Here is a 23176-nt window from a genome sequence, read left to right on the forward strand (position 1 = left end):
AGTCAACACCACGTTCAAAGCGGGACTCATCATTTTCTACTTCCAAACTTCTATGTTCTCCATCTCAGTTAGTGACATTCAACCTTGGCTCTCAGATAACCCACGCAGTAACCCAAGTGGGAAGCCTAGACTCCTAGACTCCTTCCCTGGCTCCACGCCCTCAACACGCCACACATGCCACATGCCACACCACGTCCACATCCAGTGTGTCACTAAGTCCTATCAATTCTGACCACCAAATACCTCTTGCGTCAGGCCCTGTAACCGAACGCACAACAGCCAATAAAATCGAGGGGCAAGCTTCGCAGAGAAGAAAGACTCACTTTCTGGCAGAAAGTGGACTTGTATCCAGAGACCAACTCCAGAGATTCTGTTCAGCCATGACAGTTTTTCAAGGGGACACAATCTCCGTTAATCATTAAGGCAGGAGGTCAGATTCTCCGTCACCTTTCCATTGCGTGCAGGCCTGCTGACTTCTCCCCACCTTCCTTGGGACTCTGTCTTGCTCACACGCTCCATCTGCAATTGGAGGTTCTCTTGCCCTCGTGGTCCACCTGCAAATTTACTAAGGGGAAGCTGCAGGCAGAGAGTCAGTCATTCTTTAACTACTTAATTCTTCATCCTTATTCCTTCTAATCCGGGAAAGGAATCAACAGGTTAGGTAAGGCCTTGTGTATGTTTAGAAAAGCAGAAATCAGGAAGAACTTAGTTAAATGTTACCTAACGATCTCATCTTTATGATTAAGGTCTAACGAAAATAGGGATGAACAAACAAAAAAGAGGCAAAGGAGCTGCTTACAGCCCCTCCTCTTTGTTCCCACCACCATTGTCTGAGCTCAGGCCCTTCAGGGACAGGTGCCTTAGCCTCCCAAAGCACCGTGTTCACCTCCAGTCTCGCATCTGCCCCCCCGAGCCTTCAGTCCACTGCAGCTAGAACGATCTCGCTCCCTGGAAAGCTGGTCTTGTCTCCTCCAGCTTATGAGCCTTTGGGGGTTCTCCATTGTCTAAGGATCTCACCCCACCCACCTCTCCAGCCTCATCTTCCATCCCTGCCCGCAAACCCTGCACTCTGCTTAGGGCAAAACACCTGCCTGCAGTTCTCAGGTCCCCTCTTCACTTTCACATGTTGCTCCACCTACCCAAAGTGCTGTTGCTTCTTTTCTTCCCCCGGTGAAGTCCTACTCCTACTCCAGGACGCTGTTTCCTCCTCAGGAGCCATCCCTGACCTCCCCAGGTGAAGCTGAGCCTGTCCTGCTCTCTGCCTCCCACGTGCCTGCTCATGACAATTGTTACAGCCCCTACTGCACCTCAGTTATGTTTGTGTACAGGTGTTGCTTCTCCCCTGAGAGGGCGGAAGCTGTATCATCCACGTTGGCATTCTCAGCCCTGCGTACAGGGCCTGGCATTCTATGCTGTCAGAGTAGATGCTGTTGAAATAATAATAGGTAAGTGTATGACTTTGGGGAGAGGTGCCCAAGTTGAACCTCAGCTGATATTCATGGAATCACAAAACTTGGCAGTCAGAGATAAAGCCCAGCCTTGGAGATGAAACTCAACCACTCCTTTATCTATTCAGCCTTTGGGTATTGAGCACCTTCTTGGGGACGGGCACCATTGTACTGGGCACTGAGATTCCAAGATGAAAGAAATGCCATCCTGGGCCCCCAAGGAACTCAGGGGTCAGAGATTAGAAAACCAAAGTAAGAGCATCCTTGGTGCCTTATGAACAGTGATGTGGCCCCAGGATGGATACGTGGTGGGCTTTTAGTTTTTATTGGGGGACGTGGTGCCTGGGGGCTCTGTCCCACCCCTAGATGTAGATGTTGTGGTTGGAGATTAAAGTTATTAAGGATGAGGATCGGGAGAACTTTATCAAACCTGCATTTAAGGATGAGTCAGCAACATCACCAGATGGCAGGTGAGGCCAAGTACCGTGACCGCCTGCTTTGACTGACAGCGACCAGGGGAAAAACAAGGGTTTTTAAACCTGTGCCATAGATTCCCGTGTAATACCTACCAGCTGGCATTCATGTTTGCATTCAGTATCTACATCTGTATCTGTATCTGTATGATGTGATGTGCTGTTCCGGGTGGTCTGAGGAAGTAGGTGAATAAGAGAGACCCCACATTAAGAAGTTGAAAGCATCTGTCAATGTCATAAAAGACAGAGACTGAGGAACTGTCCTCAACTGTAGAAGAAAGTGGACAGGAAAACCAGATGCAATGTGGTATCCTGGATGACTTCCTGGGCCAGAAAAAGGACGTGAGAAAAAAAAGGTTACAATATTTGATTGAGGTCTTCACTTAGTAAATAGTATTGAATTGATGTTCATTTTTTGAATTTTGGTCATTGTGTCATGTTTTCTTCAGATGCCAACCTTAAAGGAAGCCATGTAAAGGGTATACAGGAACTCTCGTAGTCTTCTTGCAACTCTCTGTAAATCTAAAATTATTTCAAAATAAGATGTTAATAAATATAATTGTCTAAATCACAAAAAAAGTTGAAAGTCTCCTAGGGGAGCTAATGCATGCATACATATAAACAAAACGTAATAAATCTCAGAAGGATTATGGACTAGCATCTACAAAGTGCTTTGAATTTTGACTATAAACTCAGGTGTTCTGGGTCAGTGAACTAGCTAGTGGGAGTGCTATGTTAAAGGAGGTCCAGGGCACAGGCCAGGTACCTGGGGCAGTTCTGCTCACTGACCACAGGTGATCTCTAAGCCTGGCCAGCCTCATTCCTGAAAGTTCCACCTGCATCAGGTGGGAGGATGACGGGGTGCTGCTGGCTACCGGGGAGGGTCCTGAGCATCTCTGATTCTGCTAAGTCTTCAGCTACGAAGAGCTGCCCCTTTCCTATGCTTGGATGTCTGCTCTCATTTGAATTTTGCACAATCTGGTAATGGGACCAACCCCAAATCATGTGAATTTGAAGTGTACACTTTCCCTTGGTGAAGTTAACACGATCATTTCTAGATTTTTGGAGCAGTTGATTGAGTGCAAAACACTTTAAATCAGAGAGCACACAATACAAAAAATTTTAAATCCCAATTTTTTAAGCGTATTGCTTGGTTTCAGAAAGAGAAACAAGACCTCTTGTTGGCACGGATATTTAGAACAGTACCAAAAAACGTCAAAGATAGTCACACACACACACACACACACGTCCCACAGTATTTATAGGGAACACACTGCCTTTCCCATATGCGACACGGAAAACGGGGCCAGAATGATCCTGCAGAAACTTCCTGATGAAAACAGGCAAGTCAGCCATTCCCGAGCCTGAGCCTGCTGCCGCGGAACCCCAGCCAGGGCACCGGCGCTTCCTTCGCTGCTCCAAAGATGCTGTGCCTTTCTGGCAGCGCCAGCGTTGTAGCCCACTTAAGGGGCTCAAAGGAGTCCACGGTCTCTGACACGGGGCTGGGCCCGGGGGACGCCCCTTCTTTCCCCCCACCCCCCGACCCATCTGGCAGAAAGACTCCAAATTATCAACGCAGGCGTCACGTGAGCCAAATCCTGGCGCCCTCCCCCGCAAGACTTAATCACCCGTCCCCCCTCTGGGTCTGCTTCCCTTTCCCCGGCGCCACCCGTGCGCCTCCTCCGCAGGGGGTTCCAGGCTCTGCATCCTTCCAGCAGCTTTTGCAAAACAAAACAAAACGAAAAACCGAGGGGTACTTCTTTGTTCTTTCACCGGGTTTCCTCGGTTTACGGAATTCAATTCCCACCCCCATCTCAGGTCGGCAAATTTCTCCTTCCGGTAGTGGGAGCGCGGGCCGCTTCATTCCCGGACACTTTCTATGTTCCTGGTCCTGTGCTAAGCGCTCGTCCTGCATTTTATCTTAGTTAAGTGTCATAGCAACCCTCTGAGGTAGGTGTTGTTATCCCTATTTTACAGACGGAAAGAGCTGAGGTACGTGGAGTCACTTGCCCAGGGTTTTACAACTAATAGATGAGCACAGTTAGGTTTTGAGCTCAAGTCGGTTTTGATCCCGAAGCCCTAAATCTTTATTGCTGTTCTTGATAGAGCGAGAGTCAGTACAACAGCTAATACTTACTGAGCAATTACTACATGCCAGGCACTGCGCCAAGTATGTCTCCAAATTATTGATACTTTCAGAAGCAGGCCTGACAGTTACCAGTTATGTGATCTCGAGCAAGTTTCTTAAACCTCTTTTTCAGTCAGTTCCCTGCCTGCAAAATGAAGCCGAAAACATGGCTGTTGCGGAGAGTAAATGAATTAATATGTGCAAAGCACTTAGAACCCAAAGTGGCACATATTAATCCCTCAAAAATTTGTCTTTTTTTTTAACCACCACCTCCATTCACAGGTGAGGTCGGTTCAGAGAGGTTAAGCCACTAATTAGTCCAGATTGCCGGGTGCAGACCTGCTCAGAAGGCCCGCCCGCAGGTGAGTTGCACCTGGCAAGTGGGAGACATGCTTCTCAGGCTTTGCAGCAAAACGCGCTGCAGCCGGGAGGCCTGGAAGGCTCCTTAGCGAACACACAGCCCTGGGGGCCTCCTAGCTCCGGATCTGGGCGAAGAGGACCCCGGCAGTGAGGGGGGTCCCGCCAGAACCCCTCAGAAGCACCGCGGGCGACACCTGCGCTCCCGGGCGGGCGGCTCCGCGGGCAGGGGGCAGTCCGGCGCCGGGACACCCCCGGCTACCCCTCCTCTCGGAGCTCACGCTCACACCCCAGCCCGCGCGGGGGCCGCCCGCCGGGAGCCCGGAGCCCGGAGCCCGGAGCCCGCCGCGCTCCCCCGCCCGCCGCGCGCCAGGGCGGAGTTTCCTCCTCTGCTCATTGTTCTCCGCCCAGCACCGCCCCGCCCGGCCCCGCCGCCCCGCCCGCGCGGTCCTGGGGGAGGGGAGGGGGCGGGGGCCGGCGCGGACGGGACCGGAGTCGCAGCAGCCGCCGGCAGGGCCGCAGCCGCGCAGACACCGCCCGCGACGCAGCAACCCGCCGTTCCTCTGCCGCCTGGCTCCGCGCCTCGGCCCGGCTCTGCCGCAGCGGCCGCGAGGAGGGGCCTGCGGAGCGCGACTCGGGAGTCTCGGGTCTGTGCCCGGCCGTCCGAGCCATCGCCAGGCCTCCCCGAGAGGCGCCCACGCTCCTGCCGCCCGGCCGCCCGGACCCTCCGCCAAGCCCGCAGCCACCTGCTCCGGGTCTGAGGCCACGACACGATGCGCTTCGCGCCGGTGCTTTCGGCGTTTCTGCTGCTGCTGCCGCTGTCGCTCTGCCAGGATGGTGAGTGGTGGCTCGGGCTCCGCCGGGACCCGCGCCGTGCCCATGCGCCCCCGGCCGGGCCCGCCGCTGGGAAACCCGCCGCTCCTCGTGGCGGGACCGGGAGCAGCCCCTACGCGCACCACTAGCTGGGGCCACACGCGGAGCCCTGACCTTGCACCATCCAAGCCCCTTCCCATCCCGAGAACGCCGCAGGTGCCGGGCTCCGAGCGTGAGTCGTCCGGGGCTCCACTGGGGTGGAGTGGCCGTGGATTGTGTTGGGCCAAACAGCGGCGCGCGGGCGCTGATTGGGTTTGCGGGCCCAGAGCGGGGACTTCGGGCACCGCGAGGCTGGCTCCACGCTTCCTCTGGACCCCCAGGGTCTGATCGCTTTTTTCTCCGTGTTTGTCCCCGAAGCAGGTGACAAGCCTCCAGTAACAGCCCTCGTGGCCATGTGTTTCGCGTTCTCAGAGAGGATTTTCCAAGCATTGTGAGCCGGCTTAGCTCACCCGAGCCTGTGCTGGAGCAGGTGGAGAGGGGGAGGGAGTAGGTCATCCACAATCCCAGACTCACCTGAGTGGGGTCCCTGCCTCCATGTTACCAAAGGAACAGCTCCCTTCTCAGTGCCTGGCCAGGAAGGTGAGATTCCTTTCCAGCCCCTTTGTAGAAGCAAGAACTTCTCTCATGAAACAGGCTTGGGCTGTGCCTTAGAAACATCTCCCATATTTCTTATAAAGGTGAAAATCTGGGGGGACAGGTAGCGTCCCAAAGCACCTAGGAACAGCTGGAGTCTCAGCCCCAGGAGAGAGATGCATTTCTTTCTTGCCCACCTGAGCAGGTGGGAGAGAGGGAGAAAGTGATGTTTCCACTCTAGGGTCAGGAGGACTGTGGTGACAGCCCGGACAGGGAAGGGACCCTGCTGCTGGTAGGTGCTGCTGTTTGGGACTAAAGTCTTAGGGGAAGGATGGGGTGGGATGGCAGTACAGTTTCTTCTCTGCGTCACAGGGAACTTTGCTGATGGGAAGGGGCTGGCTCTCAGAGAGTAGGTTTGGGCATCCTCCGGTGGGCGGCCCTGTTACTTCACAGCCTGGTCTGAAAGGGATGGGCACAGCCAGTGGGTGAAGGGTGTGCACCCCTGGAGGAGGGGTCGCAGTGTGAGGAACGGTCGGGACAGCTCTGAGGATGGCAGCCACCGCGGATTTGCACAACCTGCAGGGCTGAGAAGGTGCTGGATTGTGGCCGCTCTCCTCAGCCCTGCTCCCAGGAGGGCACACTTCAGTTTGGGCTCTGAGCACCATCCAGACGGGAGATGGGCTGTGTCAGGAGGGATGTACTATTGTGCCCAGTGCTTCTGAGCGTCAAGAGGCTGAGCTTGGAGGACAGGGTGGAGGTTGTGGGGCAGGAGTCCTGCTGTTCTGTCCTAAGAGGAGAGACCCCGGAGCCACCCACAGGAAAAGCTCCAGGCCCATCTCCCTGCTGGCTTCAAGGCTGGGACTGTCTTCCCTGGCATCTGCGTATTGCCCCCAAACCCCATCTCTTCCAAAATCCCTCCTCAAGACTAGCATGGGGTATGGCGCATGGTAGGAGCTTGGTATGTAGTAAACACATAGAGTAAAGAAAAAAGGAACCATAACTCTGCTTCTGCCCCCACCAGCAAGTCACCTGAGCCCAGGTGCCCAGTTTCTAAAATGCTATTAACAATATGCAGTGATAAAGGGAAGTGCTTTGAAGAGCACTTCAAACCGGCAAGGGAGTATTACTCTTATTATTATTTGCATATGTTGCGGCCAGAAAAGGCTGAAAGGTGCCGGCTCGGTGTTTAGTGGCTATGGTAGATTTCACACTCTCCTATAGGGACTCAGTAAGGACTCCTCCATCTCTGCCCTTCTGTAGGTTGCAGTCATCTGGGATGGCGAGCCCCCAAACTGCTGGAATCCTGTGATTTAGTTCTAAGCAAGGTTTATAGTGGAGCAAAGGAATTATCCCCGATGGGGCCCTGGGAGCTTACCTTCTTATATAGGTGTATCGCACAGCCTACAGCATCAGCAACATTCAGGCCAGGGCCAACAGCTCATTAGACCCCTTTTCAGTGCTTTTTGGTTTGATATACATTTGGTCAAACCATATGGCAAGTCGCACCTCTGCACCTGTTTCCTTATCTGTAAGATAGAGCAGAGGGACCTCTAGTTTCATGTTATAACATTTCTGGGCTTCTGCTCCAAAGGACAGGCTGACTGAGTACTCTTGTCTTCTATGAGTCTGATCGAGTCGTTGGATGGATGAATCCTAGGCAAGGGAAAGGCAGCTTGAGGTGGTGGAAAACACTCAAACTTTGGATCAGACAGATCTGCATGATTGTAAACCAGATAGTGAACCTCTCTGAGTCTGTAAAAAATGACAACAAATCTCCACCTTGCAGGTTGCTCTGAAAATGAGAGATAACATATTAATGAGTCTGCTGTTGTGCATATGCACAGCTCATAGTCAGAGCTCAGAAAGTCCTAGCTATTACGATTAGTAAGCCATGTGTGTTGAGCACTTGATCGGGTTAAGGTGCCCGCAGCATCAGGATTCTGCTAACGTTTGTGGGTGTCAATTAATTGTTAGGTAGTAATAAAAACTGAAGCTTAAGTGCCACATAACGGGGGGAAAGGGAGGCATGTGTGAGAAAGCGGTTAAGATTTGGGAATGGGTGATCTGGGCGAGGTGAGGTGGGGTATATACAGGGATTTTAAAATAAAAGGGTCAGTGTGGCGTAGGAGACTCTTCCTAGGGTGGCCAAGGCAGAATGAATCCCGGGGTGTAGCGAAGACACAGATCATAAGCTGGGGCCGTGATGGGGTTTCTTCAGATGGAGTCAGTGAGCTGCAGGGGGGCTTTGGGGAGGAGGTGAACTTTCAGAGCCCGAAAAGAACATTGCATGGGATGGGGTTTGGGGACGGTGGGTGTTCCTAGCGTGGTGCTGCTTGGGCATGGCTTTGAGGCAGGAGTGAGCAAGACATAGTGGGGCGGTACCAGGAGGAGACAGGTTTAAGCAGGCTGAGAAGAGGAGGAGAGGACGGGCTGGGAAGGATGAGCGAAGACTCCGAGAGACCCCAGGTGGCAGCTTGGCCCAGAGCTGCAGGGCGTGGCCACCCAGGGAGGGGCCGAGGAGCAGAGGAGCGGAGCTTGGTGAGCCCAGGAGGGTCCTCTGGGTCCTCTGGGTCCCCTGGACCTAGAGAAGGTAGGGGGAGAGGCAGCCCCCGCATCTGCTTTCCCCTCAGGAATCTAGGTTTAAAGGGAGAGGAGGGGCCCCTGCTGAGTGCAGTTTGGATATCTCTTGCCCTTTGGAAGCTGAGAGAGGAAGGGGACTCCACCTGGTTTGAATTCCCCTGGGCCGGCGGGGGTGGGGAGCTGGAGATTTAACTCTATCCATCCTCAGGTACCTTCTCTGCTGAGAAGCCTTCCCAGGTTTCCTAGATGGAACCCAGTTATGTTCCACGGTCTGTGTGGGTGTCTCCCCAACTGCTGGGTGGTAAGCCCCTCAGGGCAGGGCCAGCGCAGCACTGGGCACTGAGCAGTTGCTCAGGAGATGTTATCTGGACCGCGGTTCCCTGGGGGAACTGGCCCTAGCCCCTGGCTTCAGGCTCTCCGGAAGTGGAGCACGAGGCCAGCTCACACCCTGGCCGTGATGCTGGCCACTGGGCTCCTTCTGCAGCAGCCGAGAGCCGGTAGGAGCACTGCAGAGGGTCGGGGCTTCTGGACTTGGGAATCTGGACCAGACTGGCGGCTGCTGTGAGGACAGCTCAGCCCGTCGCCCTCTGCTCCTAAGGGAAGTGGGAGGAGCCCTCCGGACAGCTCTCTGCACTTGTTGGGAGGAGCGTGGGTATTTAGATGACCCCTACCCCGGGAAGGGCCGGCTTCTTCACACCCGGGGGCCTGTGCAGGTCTGCTGAGTGCGAGTTCGCTGAGCTCAAGCCGGAACGGACATCCTCCCACATCACTGGAGAATGGGAGTGACCGCCCTCTGCCCGCCCCCTGCCCAGCAGCCCGAGCCTGCCTGGAGGCTTCATCAGACCGAGAGGCCGGGAGCTCCGTCCTCAGCTCTGGGCTCACTTCCTCTTTGTGCCCATGGGGTACGATGCAGGGCAGGGAGCTCAGCTGGGTGTGTGTGTGTCCTGTTTCGTCCCATTCCCAGGAACACTGGTGCGGGTGTGTGGGTCTCTCCTTGTCTTGTGTCCTGTCCACTTTGTGGGACTGTTAGAAGATCAGATCAGGTGGCAGATGTGGGACTGTGACTCTTTGGGCCGTACTCGCCTCGTGGCTGTAGGTATTCTCTTTAAGGCAAGCCTTCGAGAAGATCTACACAAAAGATCCACTACAAGGAGCCTCTTTATATTTGCAACAGCGTTGACCGTAAGGTTCCTTTAAGTAGGCAGCCCGTTCGCTGTTCAAAATAGAGTTCAGTTGACAAAGGGTAGTTTACACACCACTTCTAAATAACCCGGAAAATCAGAGAACACAGAATTTTAGAGCTGGGAGTGTTCTGGAAATCATCTAATACACCCCTCCCCACCGCGTTTCAGATGAGAGGATGCAGACCGGGGGTTCACTTGCTCAGGTTCTCAGGGACTCCTGTTGGCGGCTTCCCGGGGATGTGTGTGCACGTGTCTGCAGCCGTCGTACTAGTAGCTGGACTCAGCCTCAAGGCTCATTCTTCCCTGGGCATCGAAGAAACTCACTCCAACCCTGTTAAGAAAGGGTTGCATGGTGGTGACAAGTCTGCAGTGTGCCCCGATTCTCTCCCCACCCCTCCCCCGTAGGGTAAACTGAGGCTTGAAGCCACTTTGTTAGTCAAGAGTTAGGCTCCCCAAGTACCGTGTCACAGCGCTGGCCCCCCGCGTCGTGACCGTGTGTCTCGTCTGCCATTGCCTGTGAGCCTCTGGTGTCCACAGCGTGCACTTGGGATCTGGACAAAGGGCTGGCGCGAGCCGCTTGTTGGAGGACCAGTGCGCAAAGGCAGCATCACCTGCAGGTTTAGGAGCGGCCCCTCCCCACGTGTCGCCACCGCATGCCCTCATATGGTGCTGAGCCCCGCCCTGGACCACTCCAGCAGCGGCCAGCACAGGTCCCCAGCTTAGCTCGGCCTCCCATCCTCCCGCCGGCCCCGCCCCCTCCCTGAGCGCACCACCACCACCCTCTCTTCCTTTGTAGCCTTATCCCCCTCGGGTCAGCCACCTCCAACTTCCCTAGGGCCAGGGCGCGGGGTGGCACCCCGTCCGCCAATTGTGTCCGCCAATTGTCACGGCCGGAAGGCTGTGGGCCTCAGCCCAGGGGGGAAGAGAATGCAGAGGAACGGCTGCGCGGGGCTTGCCGTGCAGTTCTGGGTTGGGGTGCAGGGAGCCCTCCCAGAGCCAGGCCCCTGGAGGCGCGTGGGCTGACCCAAGAGCCATCAGTTGTCTGACCTCTAACCTTCCAGCTCCCTGACCCAGGTCAGCGTGGAAAGGACAGTGGGAAGGTAAGGAAATAGGGACACTTTTTAATTCTTCAACTAAGAGTAAGCTAGGTGTGAGCCGAAGCCACGCCCCCTTCGTAGCAGAAATTCACGAGCTCTGTCCGAGGGGTCCCTCGGCCCCCATCCGGTAAGACTCCTGTGCTGACCTGCTCTGAACGTGCTGATTGGGGCCGGTGTCTCCAGCCAGGGTAGCACGGGGTTACCTGTGGACAGCCTTTATCTCACAGACCATTCCAGAGAGGGGGAAACGGAGGCCTGGGCGCCAAGGGCCACGTTAAAGAGCAGCTCTTCTCCCAGATGTCCACATGCCTCAGCCCTCATTTCCTGCGGCTCTCTGCTGGAATGCCACCTTCTCAGAGAGGCTTTCTGGGTCTCCACACCCTGGACCCATCTCCCCCGATCATTTTCTCCATAACATGTATCCCCCGATGGGCACTCATTTCTCTGACTCGCTCCCGAGTGGACTGTAAGCTCCACGAGTGCAGGGACTTCTGTTGGTCAGCGCTGTAGCCGCAGCACCTAGAACAGTACCTGGCACACAGTAGATGGTCCATAAATATTTGCTGAATGAGTGAATGAGCGAGTAGGTGGCAGAGCAAGCTGGTTTAGAATCCAAAGTCTTGTCTGCCAGTTAGTTCTGGGCTCTCCAACTGCAAGTCTCCAGATCTGACTCCGGAAGAGAGGCAAGTGGCAGGGGGGCTGGGCCCGTGCGTGGAGGAGTGGACACAGAGGCATGAGGGGAGCTGCCTTGTGGTCCAAGGTGGCTACTCAGGCTCCAGCTGTCAGGAAAAAAAGAACGAGAAGGCTGCAGCTCCTCTTCTGAGGTTACCTGCTAGAAACCACACACACCCTGTCCAGTTAACGTTTTGTTGAATGGAACCTAGTCCTGTGGCCACACATAGCTGCAAGAGAAGCAGGGAAGAGTACTTCCTTAGGGAAGAGTGATCTCTCTTTCAGGCACTCACATGCCTAACCAAAAAAGAGTGGTTCGGTTGTGAAGCAGTGAAGGACGGATATTGGAATAGGTCCCTGGCACATGCTACCCTAGTCCTGGTCCCTGGTTTTCTCTGTCCTCAGTTCTCACCTTGCCAGTAAATCGACTTTGCGTCTGCATGAGTGAAACAAGGAATTGTCTGTCCCCCGTGGCCTGAGGCTCTGCCACCTCCTGGCCAGGTCCAGCTTGGCCCTTGTTTTTTGTGGCTCCAGCCTTTTGGCGCCGATGGAGCAGCTCCCTGTGATGCTCAGGGAAACTGGGGTCCCTCCCTTTCCGGTCCCTCAGCCATGAGCTGCACCAGTGAGCCAGGTGCCCAGGAGCCTGAGGCCCCATGAGCAGGGCCTCAGCCAGGGCAGGCATAGGGCAACCTGCTGTCCCCCACTTGTTTCTGGATGGGAAGGAAGAATTTCTGCACCCCATCCTCCTCTTCGCACCTCAGCAGGGCAAGTACAGGGCACAGGAAGATACTGTTCTTAGGAGTTTGGTCCATGGACACTTGTGAGAGCAGCAGCTAGAGGCCGGTGGCTTTTAAACCCAGTGGAGATGTTCTGTGAGCTGTCTTAGGGGCCACCGAGAGCTTGGGGTGGGTGCACACCTGGAGGGGAAAACTAAGAGTTAGGCCAGTTTGGGGCGGGGGCAATTCACACCCCCTAAACTTTGTGCCATTCTGCTTTTGCCTGTTCTGTATGGCAGGTAGGTCTCCACAGAAGAATTCCTTTGAGAGAAAAGTTCTGTCGAAGAGGAGAGAAGAAAAATTGAAATCTCTTGGCACCATGCCCCAGGCTTCAAAGTTATTTGGTCGCAGCTTTGTCACTTGCTACCCTGGTGATTTCAGACTCGTTCCCTGGCCTCTGTTTCCCCAGCTATTAAAATGGGCATCGTGCCTTCCTCAACAGTGGGGGTTAAATATGAGCATGTCGGTGGTGTGCCTGACACATTGTAGTTCTATTTCTTTGAGTGGCTTCAGTTCTAGCCCAGTGTGAGGTGTGATGAAACAGACCCTGCTACTGCCATCTCCCAAGCTGCTGCTCCTTGCTGGCCTGAGCTTTCTCCTCCATGGCCCTTTCCCATTTAGTCACTGCCCCACAGCCAGGCCACGCGGGGTGAGGGGCCCTAGTTCTGGGAGGATAGTTCTACACCACAGTCCTGGATGAGGAGGGTGGTTAGGGTGGGCTCAGCTAAGAAGGGGCTCCGATGGCCAGGCCCACACCTTCCTGGTTCCCACCCAGGCCCTTCTCACCCCACCCCCTAGGGGCACTGCCCTTGGCTTTGGGGCTTCAAGTCAAAACAGGCTTTCCTGAAGCCACCTCCAGACCCTGATCCTGGCAGTCCGAGGTCCTGCCCATCACACTGGGAAATGGAGTTTCCCATCCCACAGCTCTTTCTCTTTTTTTTCTTTTTCTTTTTGCGGTACGCGGGCCTCTCACTGCTGCGGCCTCTCCCGTTGCGGAGCACAGGCTCCGGACGCGCAGGCTCAGCGGCCATGGCTCACGGGCCCAGACGCTCCGTGGCACGTGGGATCCTCCCGGACCGGGGCACGAACCCGCGTCCCCTGCATCGGCAGGCGGACTCTCAACCGCTGCGCCACCAGGGAAGCCCTCCTTTTCTCTTTTTGATAGAACAGTCTATTGGGGGAGTTGCTGATGTAAACATAATGACCAACTGTCCCAGTTTGCCCAGGACTGAGAAGTATTCAGGGATGTGTGACTTTTAAAACTAAAACCCAGACAGTCCTATGGAAGGACCTGGACCAGGATGAAAAAACATCCAATGTAAAAATACAACCGTATGCATCTGCGGTGTTGCTAAGCGAGATCTTCTTGACGTGGTGATGTAGCCGTAGCAGGCCCTCCTTCCTTAGGGGCTTTATAGGAAACTGCCTGGAAGGTTGTGGCCACTAGGAAAGCTGCTTGTACCTGAGTGTGGGCAGGAATGAGTGACATTCAAGGCTAGTGGCCCCTCTTGGGTGCTCAACAATAAAAGTGCTTCTCCTATGGAAGTTGGAGCCATCATGAGGAGAACTGCGGCTGTGTGTGTGTTTCTGACGGTTGATCTTTCGGCTCTGATGGGAGCGAACATGGTTCGCCGGTTGCTTCTGGCTTCTTTCCTGTTGTGCCTCCACCCCTGCTGCCTTGAGCCCCTGATCCTGATGGCATTGCATGTGTGTTTTAATCGTGCCCCAGCCAGGCCTTAGAGAAGGGGATTCCAGAGCCAGCACCCCGCGATGGCTCACCAGACACAGTGGTGTTCGGGGCTTTCTCCTTAGCGCTAGATAAGCAGGGTGCGCCGAGATACATGGATCTCATCCACCCTCAGGCTGTCATTTTCCTGGGATTCAGGGAGCCAGATGGCGAAAGGGGTGCATCTTGTTTGCTGAGTCACCAGCTTGCCTGTGCTTCCCAAGCTGCCACTGGTAGGTAAGGCACCTACCTTCTCCCAGGCAGGTCCATGAGCCGGGGTCCCCTTGCTTAGGCAGACATAGTCCTGCACCCCAGCTCTGGGGGACACTGCCTGCCAGCTGCCCTGTGCTGTCAGCCCACTCCCCAATATGCTGCTTCACCAGAAGACCCCCAGAACACCACACAAGGTTGCTTTCCGCCCTCAGGTCATCCTGATGTCAACTTCTCTGCAGCTACAGTGGGCCAGGGCACTAGAGAGCTTGTGCCGTGGACAGCTGGCTCTGGGGAGAGGCAGGTGGGAGCTGGTCCGCAGGCTCTTGTTCCCCCTTTGGCATCCTGGGAGGTTGCAAGTAGGTGGAGAAACACTTTGGCTTTGCTCCCGAGCCTGGGGGGGGTGGATCTGGAAGTCTGATCCCGACCACACAGATTCGCATCTCTGAACTCCCTGGGCACTTCTGGGCAATTGTTTCTACACACCAGCTGTAACTGGCCCTGGGGTCTCCTGATAATTAAGCTTTGGGTCTGTGTGTGTGTGTGTGTATGTGTATGGGGTGGGGGGCGGCAGGCGTGGAGCACATGCCCAGGAGGCTCTGTCTGAGTTCGGTGTTGAATAAAGAGCAGGGAGGAAAAGAAAACAGGTTTGCAAGGGCAAGATGCTCCATCCACTCGGGGCCAGCCATCCTCCCCGTGGGCCTCAGTTTTCTCATCTGTGAGTGAGGGGCTGCTACGTAGTATTTCTCAGTGGCCTGAAAGGCCTGACTTGCCTGATCGCGGCCCCAGAACTGCCGGCCTAATGGGAATGGATTCAAGTTTGTGGATCCATCCAGGAGGGCCTAGGGGAGTGCGGAGACTGGGGGGAGCCTAGACTTGACAGCGTGGTGCTCTGAGCCAGCAGGGATGGCTGGGGGCGGCGGAAGCTGTTCTCATCCCAGCTGCCTGCTGTGGACAGCCAGCGACACCTTGAATTCCTGGAAAATGTGAGCCCCTCTCTGCTCTGCATCTCACCGCAGGTCAGATGCCTCCCCCCGTCTACCTAAAGGCAAGGAGGGGAGCAGGAGCTGGAGCCAGGAGCATATGGGCACATACCCCCCAGGATAGAGAGCCACACTGGGAGTTGGACCACAGAGTCCTAGATACCAAAGGAGGTGTGACCTGGTACCCGGGACTCTGATCATCTGCTTGCCCATCTCTCCCTTGTTGGAGGGGGATCCGCGACGTCTAGGGTCCTTCTGGTTCCGACATTATGACCCAGGGATGCAGAGGAAAGCGATGTCTGCGTGGCTTCTAGAACAGGAGACATACCCAGACTAGTCATGGAGGGCTGTGTACTGGGCCACATCCCGTTCTGGCTGCTCAGTTGCTCTCTGCCTCTCTCTGACCCCTGCTTCCCCAGCCGAAGGGGTGGGCATCAGCTCCTCTTCTGGCTGCATCTTTAGGCATGATGCTACCACTGTAAAAGCAAAGACCAGTCTGTAAGGGACCAGCACCTTTGAACTCCTATGGCCCTGGGTGTGCCACGTCCAGAGCACTGCGCCCACTTTGCAGATGGGAAATCCAGGGCAGGAGGATCGTGGTGGTTTACGCAGAGTCTAGACTTCCCCTTGAGCACTTCCGCCTTAGTGCTCGGAGCATAGGGGTGGCCAGATACAGTTGGCCCAGATATCTGGGCTTCTGCACCCACTCGGAGGGTAGCGAGATGCAGTGAAGAGAGTGGGGAAAGGTAGGGACAGGAGCATGTGAGGCCGAGGACAAGAGGTGGTGCCTCCCCTTCTCCAGCCAGGAGAAGGAGCCCTGGGTCTGACTTCAGAATCAATCTTGTGTGATCCAGGCAACACTGACAACCTGTCCTGACCTGCAGAACCTCAGAGGGAAACATTTCATTTTGCTTCTAGTTTCTTCTGAAGAGTTGTGAAATCACTGTGGGTGTGTTTTCACACCTTCTGTTGCCCACTTCAGGTGACATGGAGCCTCCTCGACTACTTTTAGGGGGTGACTTTTCAGCCATTTGGACACCTGGCTCCGGCCGGGCCTGTTCCTGGGATTCCTGATTCACTTCCCTAGGTGGAGCCCGTAGGAAACTGAGCTTCCTCCACTGGCTCTGAGGTACCAAACATGAGGACCACTTAGCTTTGTTTAAAAGGAACATGGCTTTTAACTTTCCCTGCAGGCCTTGCGGGCGGGACAAGGGAGGCAGCCCTCAATCGCTTGGCCATATTCATTTAGGAGGTTTGTTTGTTCTTTTTAAGCAACACCCTGACGAGACCCCCGGTCCCCATCAGCAAGCAGAGCTCCCCTGTCCTCAAACACCAGAGAAATCCAGATTCCCTGCTCTGCAGGGAGCAGGCCGACAGCCTCAGTTCCCACCCGTCCCCCTCCCCGAGCGCACACACGTCTAGTCTCCTAAGGTGGATTATTCTGCAGCAAGGAGGATGCAGGTGTTATTCCTGGAAGGGGAGACTTCTCTCCGGGACAGAAAAAAAAAAAAATGTTTGGAAATTTGGAAAGCTGAGCTTGGGGCCTTAACCTTCAGCTTCCAGCAGGCGGAAACCGGTCATTGCCTGGGAAAATCGCAGGCCGCGTTTCACAGAGCTTTCTCCGGCGGCCACCATCCCGTCTGTGCGGGACTTCCCTCTGGCTCCTGGCCCTTGTTTGTTTTCGGCCGGGAGTGGCGACTGGTCCCTGGCGGAGGTTTCTAGGGGCAGCCGAGAAACCCGTACACATCTGGCGATTTTCAAGGCTTCGGGAGGGGGGGGGAGGGTGGTGTGGGAGTGACAACGTGCTCCTGCGGAAAAATATTTACCGAGGCTGTTTTTGAACTGGCTGCTAAGGGAAGAGCGGGAGGCCAGACGTGCTCCCGCGTTGGCTGCAGCTGTGCGTGCTTCCCGGCACTTCCCAGAAGCAGGTGCGCCTGGGGGAGGGACGCGGCTGCCAGGAGTTTTGCCGGCAGGTGGTTGGTTGGTGCTGGGAGTGGGGCAGCCACCTCCACCGACAGCCTCCCCCAGCTAAAGCCCTGCCCCCCAGTCTGTGCCTGTGTCTCCCCGGCCCAGCAGCATGAGGGCACCTCCCCCCAGAGGGTGTGGGAGACCCAAATGCGATCCAGGGTAAAGCTGGCAGCTCAGTGTCTGGCCGACAGGACAGGCCTCAGTCGTGCTACTTATAAGCTTAACCGTAATGAGGATAAACTGTTTCTGATCGGTGGTTGGTAGAAAACTGCACCGTGAGAAGAGAGAGGAAACACATACCCACCTGTGCCCTTGGCCTCAGACCTGACACTTGGCACAGCGGGACACGCAGCGCCTGCCCTCCTTTCCGGAGCCCTTGGCCCAGACGTTGGCGTCTCCAGCACACAGCAGGGTGTCGGCAATGCTGTCAGCCCGCCTTCCCATGGGCCAGACCTGCCCCTCTGAAGTTTTGGAGTATTTCGACCTTTTCCCCCAACGCTTACACATTTTAAAAAAAATGTTCATTTTATTCTAAGGTAGATATTTCTCTTTCCCCTGACTCACAGGGAGACCAAGGCCCCAGCCTCACGCAGGACCCAGGTCTCCCACCCCCAAAGCTCGTTCTTCCTGTGGAGGCTGCCTATACATCACACAGGTGGTCCTTGAAACAGATCTCAACGATGAGCCGAAGGCTCTCTGCCTCCTTCCCAGGGTGCTGTCCCGTCGCCCTGACCTTTGTACAGGAGTCCTTCCTGCAGGCGAGGTGAACGGAGCCAGCCGGGCATCACCCGTAGGCCAGGGGCTTGGCCGCTGCTTTCCTGCAGGCGAGGTGAGCGGAGCCAGCCGGGCATCACCCGTAGGCCAGGGGCTTGGCCGCTGCTGGGCTTCACTGCCGGCTCAGACAGATCCGGATTCATATGGTCGGCAGCAGGCGGCAGGATTAGGAGGCCCGGGGAGGGTGTTGTTTCAGGGGGGTTAGTCCGTCTTTCCAGTACGGGGGGAGCGCGACACACCCGTCCCCAACCTCAGGTCAGCATGTGCACGCGCCTCTCATTAGGCACAGCGGCGACAGGTGGCTCAGAGGCAGGAGGCTGGTCCAGGGCGGGCACGTCCTTGTGGGTGGGGGGAGGAACCAGGGCAGGGGCCGCAGGGGGCTTGGGTAGAGGCAGGGCCGAGATCCTGGGTGGCTCAGTTGATGAATTCCAAGCTCTCCTCTTACCTCTCTGCCTTCAGCAACAGAATTATGATAATGAGTAATCCAAAGAATGTATTTAGAAGCTTCCTGTTTCAGGGTGGGGCGGGTTCTGCCCTCTGACCCCACCTGGAGAGCTGGTGGGGGGCAGTGTGCAGCCCTCTCTGGCCCGCAACTGTCACTAGGAGGGATTGCAGAGCTCCTTGGAGCCCCCTGTGAAGGCCCCCCTGCCCCTGCTGGCTCCGGGGAGAGGGTGGGGCAGGGCTGGCGAGCACGGCCCCTCCTCCTCTTCCAGGTATGTTTTCTTTGGAGAAATGTCTATTTAGGTCTTCTGGTCAGTACTTTTTTTTTTTTTTTTTTTAATTTTAATTATTTATTTATTTATTGTTTCTGGTTGTGTTGGGTCTTCGTTGCTGCACGCAGGTTTTCTCTAGTTGCGGCGAGCGGGGGCTACTCTTCGTTGCGGTGCGAGGGCTTCTCGTTGCGGTGGCTTCTCTTGTTGTGGAGCACGGGCTCTAGGTGCGGGCTTCAGTAGTTGTAGCACCTGGGCTCAGTAGCTGTGGCTCGCGGGCTCTAGAGCGCAGGCTCAGTAGTTGTGGCGCACGGGCTTAGTTGCTCCGCGGCACGTGGGATCTTCCCGGACCAGGGCTCGAACCCGTGTCCCCTGCACTGCCGGGTGGATTCTTAACCACTGAGCCACCAGGGAAGCCCTGGTCAGTACATTTCAATACAAGAGTTTCCCCACCTTCTTCACCGGGAGTCAGACACTTAATCAGATTCTTTCATCTTCACCCACACCCCTCAGGGTGGGATAGGGAAGGACGCAGAAGTGAGGTAGTGCGGTAGCTTCGTTTTGAGGAGGAGGAGGAAGCCCAGACTGAGAGGGAGGGGCGCGTACCCAGCATCCCCTCCCAGGTCCCACCCTCCCATGTGGTCCCTAACACCACACCCTGGTCGCAGAGCCCAGCCGGCCTTAAGCAGCTCTCACAGAAGGGAAGCTCAGGCTGCCTAGGCTTTCCCTGCTGACAATGAGGTCTGGGGTCACTGGGCTGCCCCCAGGAAAGCCCCTCCCTCCCTCCTCTCCCCGCCTCTGCTCCGCGTCTCCCCCAGGCTTCTCCAAGTTGGTGAGGAAACGCTTCCTGGAGCCAGGCTCCACCCAGGCCTCCGGTTCCTCTTCCTTCCCCAGGAAGATTCTGGCTTACCCCCTCGTCTGGGAATTCGCTTGGCCACCGTCACCCTGCTGCCGATCTCCCCCACCCTCCCCAATGCGGCCATGCCTCACTGGGGAACCTGGGAAGAGCCTCATGTGCCCCCTCCCCTGCATCAAGGCCTGTACAGACGTGAGCATCCCAGAGGAAGGGGCGAGTTTCCGCATGGCTCTGTGATGGGGAAGATGTGGCAGGGACCCGACTCGGGGCTGGCACGGAGAAACCCTTCCCCTCTCCCTTGGAATATGATCGTGGGCAACGTTACCTGAGCACTTTCTCTGTGCGCTCACTGCTCTGAGTGCTTAAAGGTGTGAGTTAGTTACTGTTACTACCCGCCTCTTCACTTTTGACGGAAGCGGAAACTGAGGCGTAGAATGAAGATCCTTGCCTGGCACGTGACCGGCGCGTGGTGGGACGGGGCTTGAACCCAGGTGGTTGGGCTCCCGAGTGCACCCTCTTAACCCCTACCCTGTCCTGCTTTCGTGGAGAGGGACGGGGGTGGGGTGGGAGAAGGGGTCACACGTGGGACTGGGCAGGGGTGTGTGCACGTCAGATCCGCATACCTCGGGCTCTGGGCCACAATCCAGGTGTAGGGGACAGGAAAGAAGGAAGAATTGCTGGCCTGGAGAAGAAGAGGTGGGACAAGGTCCTCTGACCACAGCCCCCTCCCTCCCCTGTGGGGAGGAAGGTACCCGGGTGAAGCCTGCCTTTCTCTGTGGCTGGGAGATACCAGTGCTGGACAGTGGCAGCCCTCTCCCGCCCAGGGAAACCGCCGGACAGGGCCCTGCCCTGGGAGCAAGTGTCGGACAGACCAGCTGAAACAAGCTGATAAGGGCAGAACAATTCCGGATTTGAAGAATGCCCAGAACGATCTCCCCCGAGGGGGCAGTTCTGGGCTCCCCTGGGAGAGGTGATGCCCAGGAGCTGGGCCTGATAACCCCCTGGGGTGCTGTTCTCATGTCCAGAGGCACCAGGAGGGCAGAGCTGCCAGGCCCTGGGGAAGGGACAGGGCGGCTGGAGCATGACCAGAACCTGTGGCCGCACTTGTCTGCCTGACCGCTCGGCCTGACGGGCGGCGGTGAGGGCAGGTTGGGACCCTGCCCTTCCGCAGACACTGGAGCTGTCCTTCCTGCCATTTCTCTTCTCGTTATTAACCTCCACCTTGGGTCCCTCCGTCAGCTCGAGCTGCTACAACAAAATACCACAGACGGGGCGGCCCAAACAGCAGAAGTTCCTGTCTCACGGTTGCAGGGGCTGAGAGTTCTGAGATCAGGGCTGCAGCAGGGTCGGGTTCTGGTGACCCTCTGCCATCTTCCCGTGTGTCCTCACGTGGCTGAGAGAGAGAGGAAGCTCTGCGGACTCTTCCTCTTCTTCTAAGGACACTAATCCCAACATAGGGCCCCAACTCCTAACACTGTCACACTGGGGGCTGGGGCTTCGACACGTGAATTGGTGGGGATACAGACTTTCAGTCCATACCTCCCCTCATGCCAGGAAAGTTGACCAGGTGCATCTTTGGGGGCCCTCGGCCCAAGCAGGGGGCCGTTTGGAGGGGTATAGAGAGCAGTCCCAGAAGTCATAGTCCCCGTTTTTTCAGATGCGGAGCATGGCAGGCTGAAGTATCCACCCCTCCCCCCTCCCAAAGGTGTGTACAGTAAATCCCTGAAAGCGATTATCCCCCTATTTGGACAGAGGGTCTTTGCCAGTGTAACTAAGCCAAGGATCTTGAGATGAGGTCATCCTGGATTATCTGGATGGGCCCTAAATTCAATGACAGGTTTCCTTATAAGAGACACAGAGAGGAGGCAGCAATGTGGCCCCGGTGCCAGAGATGGGAGTGATGCTGCTGCCATCTAAGGAATGCCAACCGCCGCCAGAAGAGGCAAGGAGGGGTTCCCCTTGGAGCCTCCAAACGGAGTGTAGTCCTGGCCACACTTTGATTTCAGACTTCTGGCCTCTGGAGCTGTGAGAGAATCAGTTTCTGTTGGTGTAAGTCACCCAGTTTTTGTTATGGCAGCCTGAGGACGTAGGACATAGGACCCAAGGCACAGAGAGGGTCCAGGCTTTACCCAAGCCCAGGGCAGCCCTGGGCGAGTGCTGTAGCCGGTTGGTAGAGGTGAGGCGAGTTGGCCTCCCTGTCCCTCTCCCCAGGCGCCCAGCCCTGACCCCTTTTCCCAGCTGCTGTCCGCCCAGGTCAGGCTCCGCCTCCCTGTCCCCACCAGTGCCTGCTTAGGACCTTTTTTTTGGGGGGTGGGGTGAGGGCAGCTGGCTTTCTTAAAGCCGCAAGGGACAGGCGTTTACAAGGGATGGGTATAGGACTAGTGAGGTACCCAGAGCAGAACCCCAGAGCAAACAGCCTCCAAGGACAGGATGCACACTGAGGCAGAGGGGCACCCAGAAGGGCTTCTGGGTGGAAGGCCCGGAATGCTCAGCTGTGCAGGAGAGAGGTAGGTGGGGAGGATGGCCAGACTCTGCTGGGGTGTGGGACTTGTAAAGACCCACCTGGAATGAGGGGTGCGGCTCTGTTCCTGGGAGGGAAGAGGCCCAAGAAGCAGCTGTCACGTACTGGGAAAATGAGTTTCAAGGTCGGGCGGCTGATTTAAGAAAACGCAAGAAGCACGGAGGGGGGGACATTACATGGGGCGGGGGGCATCAAATTTTTCAAAATGAAGGGATGAGGGAGAGTGAGGGGGCTGCATGCAGGGTAAAGAGAGGACATCTGATATACTGGCCCTGGGGAAAAGTCCTGGCCAGGCCAGCAGTGGGCCTGCAGCCCCTCTCTGCTCCTAGGGCAGCCCCAGTTCCCTTGCTGACCCAGGAGTTTGGGGCCTGCATCCTTCCAAAGCTCCCCCATCCTGCCCTGCCCCACTGTAATTAATTCCCAGCTGCCATCCAGAAGCCTGGCAATAAATGGGCCTGTTTGAGATGTGGGCAGCAGGGCTTGGGGGCTGAGAAGGGTGGGCCCTAGAGAGCTGGGAGGGGCTCAGATTTCCACCAGGCTGGACCTGAGGCAGCATCACCTGGCACCCTCCCCCATGACGCACAGAACCACCTGCTCTTGGGAGGCCAGAGGCTCTTGAAGCGGATGTCACATGCTGGGAGAATGAGTTTCCGGGTCGGTCCGCTCTTGGAAAGGAGGCCCAGAGCAAGGCCTCTGAAGTGACTTTTGTCACAGCAAAAGCAGACTTAACCTGTGTTCACAGCGTCATGCTTGGGAAAGTGCCAGTACATCCTCGGGGACCTTAGAAGTCACCTAGCCCATTTCGCAGATGTTTCAAGAGGACCAAGGACTCGGCCGAGCCCTCGGGGATTAGAGGCGGAGCCAGGACTGGGAGGCTGTGCTCTGTCTCCGCGCCTGCCTTTATCACACCCGTGCATGAAGACGCCATCTCATCCTGCCTGATGAATGCCCTTTCACTGTTCACCCCCCGCCCACCCCCGGCCCGAGCTTCTTGGTTTCAGCCACACTTGAGGGTGGTGAGCTGGGGGTAACAAAGGAAGAAGAGGTGGACACTGGTGTCCAGGCCTGGATGCTCCCATCTCGTGGCCTTCCTTCCACACACACACTCTTTCTGGGGCATTCTTTAGAGTCTCCTTTCCCACTATTAATAGTCAAAAGGAGTCAGTCCCAAGCCTGAGAACGGCCAGGAGCAGGAGGAAGCAGGCCCTCGCTGAAGGCTGAGAGCAGCGTTCTTCTCATCCCAGGGGAGAAGAGCGAAGGCAACCTT

At 56.2% G+C, this 23176-nt stretch overlaps 1 protein-coding gene across 1 annotated transcript in view; it reads left to right on the top strand.

Annotated features, from left to right (window-relative positions):
* The first annotated feature begins 4869 nt into the window (after window positions 1-4869).
* The window catches only part of PODXL (podocalyxin like), a 41141-nt gene continuing 22834 nt past the window's right edge, over window positions 4870-23176 (top strand). The window contains exon 1 of the mRNA XM_059074246.2: window positions 4870-5243. Within this exon, the coding sequence (XP_058930229.1) occupies window positions 5180-5243 (64 nt within the window). The 5' untranslated portion in view covers window positions 4870-5179. The remainder of the gene's footprint in view (window positions 5244-23176) is intronic.

The sequence above is a fragment of the Kogia breviceps genome, chromosome 9 (genome assembly GCF_026419965.1).
Source record: "Kogia breviceps isolate mKogBre1 chromosome 9, mKogBre1 haplotype 1, whole genome shotgun sequence".
Taxonomy (NCBI): Eukaryota; Metazoa; Chordata; class Mammalia; order Artiodactyla; family Physeteridae; genus Kogia; species Kogia breviceps.